The sequence below is a fragment of the Neodiprion fabricii genome, chromosome 4, assembly GCF_021155785.1.
Source record: "Neodiprion fabricii isolate iyNeoFabr1 chromosome 4, iyNeoFabr1.1, whole genome shotgun sequence".
NCBI lineage: Eukaryota > Metazoa > Arthropoda > Insecta > Hymenoptera > Diprionidae > Neodiprion > Neodiprion fabricii.
In genome coordinates this window covers 41,691,067-41,705,026 of record NC_060242.1, presented here as the reverse complement: position 1 = coordinate 41,705,026, position 13,960 = coordinate 41,691,067, and the positions used below count along the sequence as shown (strand labels likewise).

Genomic DNA, 13,960 nt, shown 5'->3' with positions numbered 1-13,960 from the left:
GACGTCAGTTTCTGCTTCTACCACCTCTATTTAATTCGAATAGTTTTCTCTCGGTTCTCAGCCCGCCGTCGTATCGTTATTACTTTCAATTTTCTTCTCTCCCGAAGGTGTACAACTCAGTGGGAAATAAATGACAAGGAATTACGTACACTTTGTCGGAAGGAGAAAGAAGGGCACTTTGAACCGTGCTCTTTGCAACTTTTCGCAACACCGCTTAGTTTCCCTTCTTCTTCCCTTGTAGAAGTTGTTCGTCTGTTTCAAGTAACCTGTAGTTTATCTGTTTCTGCTCTTCGGACGCTGCGGAAAAAACTTCCCTTTATTGAGCTACTCTACCTAATGAAATTGTTGGAATCGACTTCTGGTTTAATTTTTATGGAGAAGAATGACAGATTCTTCGATCGGCGAGGGATGTGGAGGTGGGTTGAAGTTCCGAAAATGAAAAGTCCCGACGGCGCCCAATTCCAAATTATATGGTGGAAAAAATTGCAGTAAAGAAATCAAACTTTGAAGAAACAACAACGCTTTGAATGGTCGGAAACCCGACGGCTCAAAACTCCGAAAAGTAAAGTGCGGATAGAGTGAAATCCCGAAAATTGAAGTATACTCACACGGCGTAGTTTATTAACAAGAGGGTGTGAAAAATGAGAAAAACCGAAAATCAAAACGACCAAGATTTAGGTAGGTAACAAAAATAAAGTTATCGAAAATCGAAAACAAAGAAAGATCAAAGTGGTGCAATTTTACCAATTGAGAAATTCACAGGTCTGAAGATCTTGGATCATTCGGAGTTTCGATGTTTCAGGTTCTTAAATTTTCTCATTTTCGCACTTTTGGAACTTTGACTAGTCGGAGTTACGCCATTTCAGCATTATATTCTTTAGGAATTTTGCCCTTTCAGAACTCTGAGCGTCGGGTTCCGGACCATTCGAAACTTTGATGTTTCATCAAAGCTTAATTCCATTACTTCGACTTTAGCCGGTAAAGAATTTGGAATTTGGCGCTTTCGGAAATTTCGAAATTCGAAATTTCAACCCCGCCCCAGGAATGTAATGGCAAGATGTCATTTCCGGAGGGTCGCGGTGTAAAGTGTTAGTCGGCTCGCCTTACCCGGCCCATCGAATCGTCTCAATCTATTTTTACCTCGGGCTCTACGATCCTGCCGATCCGATTTACCCCCGGATTGAATTTTTTCATCACAATGAGAGCGCGTACGTGTATATCCAGGTGCTTCTCATAGCCGACGTTACGATTTACATTTTACCGGTATGTTTTCGTGGAAAGTGCTCGTTCTGCACGTGAGTTTTAATTTTAATTTGCCAAAGCCTCGAGCGCCACGAAGGAAGGAAGGTGAAGCAAAGCGAAAAGCCCAGCGGGATATACGAGGTAGAGATTAGAATTTCGCTTCGACCATGAATTTTTCCTGCAACCATTCGGATCTGAAGTTGAAGAGGCAGAGGTAACGGCAGGAGTTAGTTAATAAATGATATTAAGAGATTTCCTCTACCTCAGCGTTCTGGTTTATTGATTTTTCTATCCCGCTGCTCACCGGTCATTCGATAATCTGTTATTCGATTTGATACTAGCGATTCAACGCGAAAAACGAATATTGCGGATGCGATGGAGTTGATTTTATACGGAAATGTAATTACAATGCAATCTTGTATCATAGTTTCCCTTTTGACCTTACTAATTACGCTCTCTAAGAATTTGGAAATTTAAACGAGTTTTGTTACCTCGAACAGAGATGGTGAAGCAAAAAGAAAAAAAAATTTTCAATCTTTTGTCGGGAACGAAAATAAATGCATCATCAGCTTGTAATGATAAAAAGTGGGTTAATTTCGTTATTTTACGTGAAATGGTATATTGTATAAAAAGAGACGAAAGTTGGCGATTGCGACGAATGTAAAGTTTGCGTTTCAGCGAATATATGTACGTACAACGTATGTGAGTGATCAATTTTTTTGTTCGACGATATTTTGAGAACGAATAACCGGATTCCAATGATTTTGGTCTCAACCGACGCGGCTTTTCCAAACTCAGAACTGATTGAATTTTGGCATTGATCGGTTGGGTACTTTTACAATTATTTCGATACCAATATTCCAAAAAATAAAATAATAATGATATCTTGAAAATGAATAATGGTTTCCAATGGAAATTGGTATCTTAAAGTTGTTTGAGTCGCTAATCACGAATATAAAGCAGATTTACAAAATTATTATTTGGCGTATTCAATAGGCTGGAAAAAACTAAAAATATTTGGATTTTGATGAAAATTTGTACTCGAATCTTAGGTCAGATTTGCGTGATCCAAAATGGCAAATCCAATATATTGGAAAAAAGTCTAAAAATGTTCGGATTTTGGTAGAATTTAGTAGGCGGAGGTTTTTTTGGGTCACCGATACCGAATCCAAGATCAGAATTTCAAACTTGGTAATAATGGATCCGTAACAGTATTTCAAAATAAAAATAATGGTCACGTTTTCACGTAATACGGTACCCGAGTGCTTTTAAATCGTTAATCACGAATCTGAATTCGTAACTCGAAATTTAAATTGGACATTCATATTTTATTCTTTCCGTGGACTTGGAACCTGCAGTTTGAAAACGGGTAATTCGAGGGCTGGCTCACAGCCAGCCTAACGCCGCTTGTTTTCTCTGAAAATGAAGGAACGGGAAGTTAAAAAGGTTTTTGAAGATCGTTATTGGACGGCGCGCTGCGCCTTACAACACGACGGAGATTGGTGTGTAATTAGCTGCCCGGAGGCATTTCTGGAAAATTAAGCCGTGCGTACGAGCGACAGAAGTGAATCTAAGGAAAAAGAAAAATACAAGGTGGAAGAAAGAAGTGTATGGAAGAGGGAAAAAACCGCACGTCCATTAAAACCATTCCCCTCTAATCCAGAGCAGAACAACGGGGGCACGGGATGGCGGCTTGCTAAATATTTGATACAGGGATTTACGGTGTCTGAATCGCGGTATGGTAAATAGATCGATAACGGGAAATTAGAAAACGTTTCAGTGCCAACGGAAACTCCACACTGAGAAAAGACAAATATTTGCCGTTAAAAAACGTATAACTGGTGATGGTGAAATAAATTTTTCGTTATTATTATGAAATTTTAGTTGCCACAAATAATGATCGATAGAGATTTTTTAATGGTTAACAAATCATATTCGGCTTAGCTAAAATTTGATAATAATAATAACGTAATATTTATATCGCCATATCCAAATATACGTTCGTCAGCACTAAATAAAGTCTTTTCTCAGTGCAGACTCGCATTATGCGGGGCGATCGATTCCTCGCTATCTCCAATCTCACCGATGCGTAGAAATATTCGTACAAGAACGGCCTGTCGAAGCTGATTCTGACCACTGGAAGCGATTTACTGTAAGGAAGGGTCGAGGAATATTGAAAACTTTTCAGCGATAGGTAAGCAGGCAAAAATGAAAACATCATATTTCTCCTTGATATTCTTTCAACAGCTCTGCGGCTTTGAGAGACGAAAAAAAGGTTACATTGCAATGCGCTCCGCGACTTAAAAAGACTTTATTTTTACGCGTACTGACTGAACACCTTCGAATAAAATAACAAAATTTCAAAATGCCCCCGGACAACTCCGCCCACCCCTGCATAAAATCCCCCCCTCCATACAATTCCCCGTCCCCAATATTATTGTACGTTTATTAACGTTCGTAAAATTATTCATTTATCTATCTGGGGAAATTTTATCCGGGAGAATTCTGTCCCGGAGATATTATCGAGGAGATTTCATCGCATAAAAATAATAACGCCGAGTAAGTATTTCAGTATAATTAAATCGGGGTAAAATATTTCCGCTCATAAATCTGCAGAAGAATATTTGTGAAAAAGTTTGTACCTTGAGATATGATAATGCGGAGAAAAATCCCTGGGATATTATACAAGTGTAAAAACTACAGGCAAATAATTTAGTTTCTTTCAAGAGGGTCTAAAATTTTTCTGAAAAATGTTGCGCCTCCCAGCATCGTTATGATTTTCAGTAATACCGAGTCGAATAAGCAAACTCTTCGGCAATGATGAAATCATTCCGTTTCCGGTTTTTCTTTCAACCCCAACGCGTGACTGTTATATAGTTTTACCTTATATTTGCGCAGTGCGTGCGGAAATAAGATTACGAAGGTTTGAAAAATTGGAGGGTAAAATAATTTGATCACGTACTCGATCGATCGAACTCACCAGATGTTGAGGAATTTTTCACGGACTGTTCGTTTGACCGTATCGCTTTTCCGCCGGTACTGAAGTCTTCGACACGCCTCGGTCGAAATTGGTTCTGGAAGCTGCTTATAGAACCCTGCGGAAAATCGACAAGAAATATAAATAAAGGTCAAGCTTAAGCTTTGTTCATCAGCGAGTTTAACACAGATAGTTAAATTCACAGAACTTTGAATTATACTACTACTAAGTGTGGGTGGAAATCATTCGGACGAATGCGGCAGAGAATAATAATAAAATAAAAGCGAAGGTACCGGCAACGAGCCGACGCGAGGAGAATATCTTTTACATGTAAATTCGCAGGGGTTAAATTTGCAAGCTACAGCTTGGATATGCAATTCTTATGCACGGCACATGTAGCGTAATTTTATTGTGCGATTCAGTATTACATTGTAGTACAAAAATTCCCCTCGCTATCTTCTTGCGAAACTAACATTTGAGAGAATTCTCCCGCATTTAGGACGCAATACGCTGTATAATATAAGACTAGTGAAATATGTACGTAAGTTGAAGTTGGTAACGTAGTTATCGTCGCGAAGGATTGGGGATAAAATCACTATTTTCTTAAATTTACAACGATTTTTAAGGAACTAAGATTTCTAAATATGATTGTGTTTCGTTTCATTATCAAAATAGCGAAATAACGGTTTGCCTCGGCATGAATCGTTACGATAACCTCGCTATCTTCGATATGATAAATATGGCGACCCACGCGTTCAAGGGGACGGATCCTAACCTGAGGCAATCTTTTGACGTGCGACGTCGTTAAACTGACGGGTTTTGATAGGCCGTCGTTACGAAAATAGACATTGAGTCTTCAAGCTCTCCAAAAAGTCTCGAGTTCACGCGCTTTCTCGAACGAAATATCACCCCAAACATTTCGAGGAATGTAAGCTCAGCGTTTTTCGAACATCTTACCACCTCGTGTGCGCTTTTTTTTTTAAATTTCATCTGGTGTTTCCACTTTTTTAGAAAATTCCGTAACGTCGCTTCCGAATCCCGCGCGTCATGGTCAAAATGAAATTCGCATCGCCCCGAGCGTAAACAAAAAAATAATTTCCTCCGCGGCAAAGGAGAGAAAATCCTTGGAGGATTAAAAGTGGAAATTAAATTAATTCTCCTGCTTGGTCTCGTTTACCGTACTTTCGTCGTTACTTTTTCTTACTTTATTCGCGCTTATCTTGGCAGAGCTTCGCGACGATACAGAGTCTCAATCCGTCCCGGATTTGGCACCGACGGATGAGCGGGGAAAAAAATGTTGCGTGACGGTTTCAACCGCGCGACGTACGTGGACAAATATTTATTCACCGGTAGAGCGCATCAACCTCGTATATTTACGATCGTTGTTGTTATTTACTCACTATCGTATATCCGTCAGGTTCTCTCGCGGAATCCCTGAAGGATTTCGTCAACACGACGAGGGAACCCGCGGATTCGATTCTCACGAGTCGTCCACGTCGCGTCGGTGAAAACATTTTTATTGTAAGCGTGTTTTCATCCCCACAGATGACGCCGAGTGTTAAAAAGTAAAATTTGTGGAAGATCGATGCAAACGAAGTATTCCTTGTTTTCTTCGACAATTTGCGTAATTTTTAATAAATTTGCATAAACACTAGAGTTGGCGAAAGGAGCTTCGTATGCATGCATAATTCAAACCGTCAACGAGGCACCTGTTGATTAAGAATTTTTTCGCTCAAAGAATCGTCAATCTGTGAAAATCGAAAATATCGTAGCCCATTTTACAAAGTAATAACTTCACGCAAAATAGGGACAAGGTTTCGACATGGATATTGTTTTCGCTGAAAAACAACTCCGAGGGGTGAAATGCTCGCCCAACTCGCCCACCCTTCGTTTTAAGGGGTTTTTTCGCGATTCAAGGGGGTATTTCCATATCTATCGGAAGGAGGACAAGCCCTGCGGGAATTTTCATCCACCTCTGGTACTTTCACGTGTTCGAATATACCTATGTAGTTACCAATCTCGACCGAATTTGGTAAACACGTCGCATCGCGCCATGCGGTGGAAATATTTCTCTGGCGATTTTCCACCCGTCGTGAAAAAATTTTGTTGTCTTTTTCCGTTACTTTTTTTTTCTCAATTTTTTTTCTGTTTTCTTTCGTTTTTCAACTCGATCGGTATCCGCCAAGCAGTACGCTGTAAACGACGCGTAATTTCCATACGACTCGATTGCGATTTATTGCTATTTCAAAAAGATGACAAGCTTCCGCTCAGCGAACCAAGAACGCGAACCACCCCGGGGATAAATTGATGCTCGAAGAGAGGAAACGTTTTCACGAGGAGACACGCATATCTTCCTCTTATCGGTTTAAACTAAGACGCGATTGAGTTACCTCGAGGCAATTCTAACAGTTGGTTACCTTTCTGAAAACGTGCAGTGAGGCATAAAATATGTATGCAGATAAACTTGTATCCCGCAAACAACAGATGTAATTAACGGTCGTGATGCGTGTAATTGGAAATTGAATAGTGTACCTACGATTGAGCGAGGCTCAATTTCTCATGACCCTAACGCTTTTCTATTTAACTACGTATCGGGTTGACGAATGGGAAAAATTAATGGCTCTGCCAGTGTGCAATGATCGAAACGATTTGATAGATAACAGCTGTGGACCAGTTTTATTGTCATACATCGCACAATGGCCGTAGAGCAGCGCTCGATGCTACAGACTAACCAATTTCAGGGCTCGTCTGGCTGCTCGAGTATCCGTACTCGCACAATGGGAGATTTGTGCATTATATCTATCCGCTCACCTGCAGCGTGTAATACTGTACTCTGGGGATGAATCTGCGGAATATCGCGACGGGCGCGATTGTACCGAGAGGAAATGGTGAAAGTTGGCTAAAGGCTGAGTGACCGACTGCGCATGCGCGAGATAATTGAAGCGATTGATTGGTCAGCGAGATCAGGGGAGCCAACTTAATTGAGACGGAGCACCAGCCGAGTGAAATCTTTCGCATCGTCGATGGCGAATTGAGGTTGTGTCGTTACGATGACTCGTAGCAATTGATAATAAAAGTGCCAAACCTTTTCAAGAGGTTATACGCGATTAGGGTTTTTTTTAAATCGATTTTTTTCTATTTCATTTTCGTAATGCACGTACATTCTTCAAGTATACACACAGAACATTTTATGTCAAATTGAATGTTTTTTTTTTTTTTTTTGCTGAGAACCCGCCGTTTTTTTCAAAATTAATAGTTTGCTTATTCCTTTGTTTAAAGACCGAAAATATCTTATATCAAATAAATCTTTTTTGTTTTCTTATTTCCGACGATCCACCCCAGAGACATCTTGCTCACTGCAAGACGACATTTTTTAGAATTGCTCCAGGGGATCGGCTATAGCAGCTTGAAAAATCATTATTTTTACAAATAAAAAATGTCATCGAACGAAGTTCAACTTTATCCCAGTATGTGTATAAATTTTTGTACCAATAAATCGAAATAGTTGTTGATGAAAAATCCTTGAAAAATCACTTTTTTCGGCCTCCTAACTGCGTATAATCCCTTAATCCACTGCATCAATTATATGAGATCCGCTACGTAACCTGATCCAAAAGCCGCGTTTGACGGCTGAAGTTTAGAGTGGCTGCCTGCACGAGAAGACGAAAAAGCTCGCTCATGTGTAGATAATCGCTTACCCCGCTAGCTTTCACCACTTTCTCTCGGTACGTAGGTTTAGGAATTCGATACGTATTTTCGTTGATTTACAGGCGATCGTTGAGGGTCGAAACTTTCCAAAGTTGTCTCGTTACCGGTCGGAGAGTACAACCCTCTACGACAAACCGGGACTAAAATACGTTCGGGCAGGTTTGCTCGCAAGTAGATAAATAATTCTAAACAAGGAATATGATTAATTTAAACTTGTTCGAGCTTCCGTTCATCGAAACAGATCGTTTATACACCGTCGTTCTCTAAATTAGTTCAGCTTCGTAGTCGCCGTTTCGAAGACTACGGTCCTCACGATCTCCTTTAAAACGAAAACGTTTTCTCTCAAAATCCTCGACGCGTGCAATTTCTCAAGATGCGATAATCGCGTGAGCGTAGAAATAGGAGCGCAAGCTCACCCAGCCAGCTGAGGTGCTCGGTAGTCTCGAGCTTTTTCCTGAAGGCGTCGACCTGCCTTTTGAGCTCCCTGAGCGGCAGAAGCGGCGCCGAAACGGCGATCTCCTGGTGTTCCCTGAGCTCGCGTTCCAGGGCGGAAACCCGGCGCTCGAGGGCGCGGAGCAAGTCGGCGTCCAGCATTCCGGTGCTCCCAGGATGAGCCCCGACCACCTTGTTCATAACCGAAACACGCGAGGGGAATTAGGGAGGAAGGCCTTGGTTGGCACTCGAGAAAATTGATCAATAATCCTTGGGCAAGTTACCTGCAGCGAATACGGAGTCTCCGGCGTGTTCGATGGGAGGTGGGGCGAAATGTTCAAGAGCTTCTCTCCCTGGCGAAGCTTCACGATGTCCAGAGGTCCAGCCTCTGCCGCGCTTCGAAAGAGTTCTGCAAACACCGATATCGACAATCAGTTTAATATTATTTTCAGGGAAATCATTCGATTTGCGATTTTAAACGAGGTCAATGAGAGCCAAACGTGCCCCGAGCGCTTTGCCCGCAGCTCCGGGGGCGAAATTAGCTGCCATTCGGTAACGAGTGAGATGTACTGTACGTACTTCAAAGGGTGGCGATATCGTCGTGTCATTTCCATGCAAAATCGGCAGTCGAGTTACGAAATGGATCGGAACCCGGTTTTGCTCTATATCAAAAACTTGCGTCCCCGTAGGATGATTTATTTTTGAATCGAACCGTGAGTTCACAAATATATGATTCTGAAAAAACACCTGACGGGATATTTTCGGTCCTTAATGCCAGGTGGGTGAAATTTATGATGAAAGGAAAAGCAACGAATATTTTCAAACCTCCCAGATGGAAAAAAAAAAAAAACAAGAAAAATTCTCCGGCTCTTTGTCACGGGATTTGTGTGCCGAGTTGCGGAGCGGAAAATATAACGTGTTTTCAATCCAATTTGCGGGTCTGTCGACTCACGCCGTCTGTTTTCTCCACTGAAGGGCTCGGCTAATAACGGGAAAAAAGTTTTAGGAGCTTACGAATACGCGAAACAAGATGAATAACAGCTCTTGCGCCATTACAAAAATTATCGAGTCACCGCCACCGCCGCAGAGCTTGAAAACTTTTAAATTCATCAACGCAACTGCAGCGGTGTAAGTGCGATAAGATTTATTTCGCATTTCAGCGACTTCTATTTATTTCATGAAACCCCGACGATCGTGAAATCGCGTTTTGCATGATCCTCATTCGCCTCACGGCTGCTGTGAGAAGAATGAGTTCAACGACTGCCAAACGAATCATGCAATTTGTTGCGAGGAAGTTTTGCCAGGAATTCATCTTTCCAAAAATCCTAACGCTGGACTCATTTCAAGTATTTCATCATACATTCCGGAAAAACAGATTCACTGGCTCGTTGGAATTCGAATTACCGTTTTGTTCTTTAATCTCTGGTTGTAAAAAATTTTCTCGGAGAAAAGGCGTCGCGAAATGAAAACTCGTACGAGTTTGTACCGGAGTCACGATTATCTTCGAAACGTCCGGTCTGTTATACGCAGTAATATGCACATACCGATTATTACCTGCACGTAAATTTTAATGCAGAGTGTCCACGCGTCGTGGGTGTCATTGTTCGATAAGATTTAGTATTCCGCGAAAGTATTTCGACGCTTGCCTTTCGACTGCTTGAAATTCTATTGAGCCTTATGTACCGATCACTAATTCAACTGAAATGACGCACGTGTCACTGCCGAAGGGAACCTCCGCATATATCTGCGAGAACCGCGATAATCTCGCTAATTGAACGCTCCGACGTAGATTAGGAATCGTAAACATCGCAGACGTACGAGACGAACAAATAATTTGCAACGCGGCATCATTTCTGGGGTCCGATCAGCTGATTCCACAGAAAATTTCCGATCACGAGAGAAACAACTTGAAGAATCGCTGTAAGATGTTGACGAAATCGAAGCTCATTTTTCGAAGCATGGCTTTGAGGAGGGGTTGTCTAGAATTATATGTATTTGAATAGTTTTTTTTTTTTTTTTTTAAGAAAATGAAAACATTTGGAGTGATTTCAATATGTGGGCCTTATTGTTTATAATTTGAAGAACACTTTCATTGAAATTAATAACAAAATCTTACGGTGGTGGATCTCCTGACATCACTGTCCAACTTGTAACGGTTAGAAATTTTTTTTTGAAATTAAAACACTTTCAGGTGCAAACACGGAGCCGAAATGTTAAAAAAAAATCCAAATTTACACGATTATGAAAAAAAAATTTAATTTTTCGAGCAAAAAATACTTAAAAAAGCTTTCACAAAAAATATTCTGCGATTGAAATTCAAAAATCTAGCCATAAGCTCGAATTGATAAGCAAGTTTTTCACACTGTGTAAAAATTTCAAGTCGATCGGATGAAAACTGACCGAGGAATCTGCGCCACCGGATTGAAAACGTGGTCGTTCGCTACTTCTATGCGTCATGCCGCCATTTTGTTGTTAATTTCGATGACCAAATTCTGAAATTTTCTTAAAATTATAAATAATAAAGCCCTCAAGCTCGAATTGCCTGAAGTGTTTTCATTTTCTTTGAAACGAAAAAAAAAAGAAAACAAAATCTTAAAAATAGGGATGATTTTAAACAGTCCAAGCTGTATACCTCCCTTAAAGTCGAAAGCTCCTCACTGGGACGATTTTACAACGCGTCTCGAACGTGAAATTCGCAACCAAGTATTTCCCGCTAATTAGAAGATCGCGTGAATAGGGAAAAGTAAGACGACGATAATCCGATCCAGACAGTCTAATCTATAATTCTCCGGGTGATGAATCACCCCGGCTAAACAGGCGATAAATAATCTTACGTAGGTGGGCTTAATTATCATTCCACTCGGGTCTGATCAGATTCTAGTCTAGTCAGTTCTCCTTTGTGTCAGCACGTCGTCGCGGCTACCGCGGCAGGTTGCGGTTACCTCGCCTTCAGCATCGAGGAAATGAGATGTTGGTTCGTACGCGTCGGAGCACGCCGGCGGTAAATCATTGAAAACGCCACCACCGATGCTGAAAGCTCCGCAGGGCATCCCGGGATTATTACCCAATCATCGATCCCCGAGCATTCCCAGAGCTCGTTCACGTGTCAGGCTAATCATTTTTAACCAAAGTAATTGCAACAGCTGCGACGAGGTAATTACGTTAGGATAAGTAACGACGTATGAGAAACAGCTCGATTATTCTTCGTCCGCGGTATTTCGGAAGCTTTACTTTCCTTATTCGTCAACAATTATTTGACTCTTATTGTTCGCCAAATCCTTTTTTTGCGGACGAAGAGGTGGCGGAAATTCGTGCGTATAATAGATTATACGAGGAGGGTGGAAAGGCGGGATGCTACAGCGACGAACTGACAAGAAAGGTATCCCAGGTCGATGCCTCCGAATTTTTTTCCTTTTTTCATATGTTACAGTAGACTAAAAACTAAACTACGCGTATTCTTTTTTTTCCTGCCATTAATCACTTTAAAGGGGTGAAACCGCTCTCCAAAAAAAGGCGTGTCGAGGGGCGATTTGGCAGTTGAGCCCAAAAGAACATAATATATTTCAACCAATCCAACTGTAAACGTTTTCTCATAACGAGAAATGATAAATGTAATTTTCTCAATTAAAAAGGGAAAGAAAAAAAACTGCCAAATCACCCCATGACATGCGTTATTTTGGAGGGTAGTTTCACCCCCTAAGACTGTTCGATAGCAGATAAAAAAAAAAAAAATGCGTGTGGCGTAGTTTTTCGTCTACTATAATGTGTTGCAAAAGAAACGGGATCGGAGAGTTCGACCTGGGATACCCTTCCTTGTCAAAGGTTCACCGACCGGTTGAATTGCAGAGCAATCGTAAAGCATCCGTGAAGCTGTATCATCCCTACATCCCTGTAGCGACGCCAACTCAACGCCACTTCGTCGCGTCAAGCGTCTCTCACCTCCTGCAGATCGATCGGTTTCGCGAGCTTTACGTGCAGCTGCCGATTTTCGCGGTGCATCTGATCGGCCATTGTCATTCTCATTGTCATGAGAAGAAGCGGATTTGTAGCGCCTTGATGGTTCGAGATCCGACTATTCGCTTACGCTTTGAGAAATTCATTGGGAAGACGGTTGACGAGGCGTGTAATGCGGAAATCATGTCTTCGTGATCGACCTCGCGATCGTTCACGGATAGTTGGTCAGGAATAAGACGTTTCAATGCTCCTGGCAATTCCGTTCCTCGTTCATCGGAGTCAGTGAAGAAAGAAGTAAAGCTGTGCAGTCTGTTCATCTAGGAATTAGGGGTTTAAGAGCTTTCGAGAATCTGGATCGAGCGTTGAAATAAGTTTAATTTGAGTCTGATAGTTGGATAATCGATTCCGACTCGGCGACTGGCGTAATCTTGTTCCGAAAGTGTTTCATCCCACTTTTACAAACCCCGAGCTTCTAAGCTGCTGCAAACATTCGTCTCTCTTTACGTGCGGGGAGAATGTCTTGCCGACGGGGATGAAATTCGCACGAATAATATTACAAGAATTGCGATTATAGGATTCACCCACGTCGGATGAGAAATGAAATACACGGGTCTGCGATATGTAATTTTCTAGTTTCGCCTCAAAATAGTAATGCTTTTTTTAGGTATGTAGACCACCGAGATTTATGCTGATGCAAGGTATGCATATTTACAGATTTTTTAACAATTTTTATGAAAAAGCAGAATATCACGTTACAAAATAGTTATAAAACAAACAGCATTAGTTTTAAACAAGACGTAAAGAGACTAGATGAATCAAAAAGACTCGCGATATCTTTTTCTACTCTCTTCAAAATTCCCGTTCAATCTTTTTCTCTTGTGCTTACGTAGTTCAAAATATAATTAAAATCCTCATAAACAACAACTAGTTGAGGTAGATGAATATTTAAATATCAACACTACCATCGATACATATATTTAACACAGAAATTGGAAGTTAATTCTAATAGTGTTAAGAAAACATGAAAAATTGCCAAAAAAAAGTACGCGATGGTACGATTAAATACTTTCTTCACAGATTCGTACCTAATTCCTACAAAAATTACTACTCAGTTTTGTCAGGGGAAAACCATCGCAGGCTGTGTTATCGACTTGACTCGAATACGCGTCAAATTTTCATTTCATCCAATTTTCTCGCGGACGCAATCATCGTAATGGCACCGCCCGTCCGAGAGATGGAGTCCATTAATCTTAATACACTCGAATTGTGAATATTTTACGACACGAGACCGACTGGGCGAAACAAAACGGCGACGACGACGTCGCGACGCTCCCTCGGATGAAACAATGCGCGCAAGCTGCGAGATGGGCGCGTAGGAAGCAAGCCGACGGCAACGTCGTCATTCGGAAGCAATTTGTTGCTTGAAAAATCCGAGACACAGAGTACCGCCGGTCGCGAGCTCGTTCCTGCTTAGTGCTCATCACCGCCGACGACTTCGGTATGGTCCGTATGCGGTAATCCATACTTGATGTAAGCTGGGTGTGGAGTTTCCATGCATGGGAAAATTAGGGCGTTATCGATGGGCGAAGCCTTGAATGGAATGAAATTAAAGACGTTCGAAGGTTATGATTGAGTCAGTAGCTCGTT

General features: G+C 41.4%; 1 protein-coding gene across 6 annotated transcripts in view; it reads right to left on the bottom strand.

Annotated features, from left to right (window-relative positions):
• The window catches only part of LOC124181383, a 106,790-nt gene that overhangs the window by 11,859 nt on the left and 80,971 nt on the right, over nucleotides 1-13,960 (bottom strand). For all 6 annotated transcript variants that reach the window (XM_046567904.1, XM_046567901.1, XM_046567902.1 and 3 more), the window contains 3 exons: nucleotides 8,644-8,768; nucleotides 8,344-8,551; nucleotides 4,223-4,337 (listed from right to left, as the gene is read on the bottom strand). In XM_046567904.1, coding sequence (XP_046423860.1) covers nucleotides 4,223-4,337; nucleotides 8,344-8,551; nucleotides 8,644-8,768 — 448 coding nt within the window. The remainder of the gene's footprint in view (nucleotides 1-4,222; nucleotides 4,338-8,343; nucleotides 8,552-8,643; nucleotides 8,769-13,960) is intronic.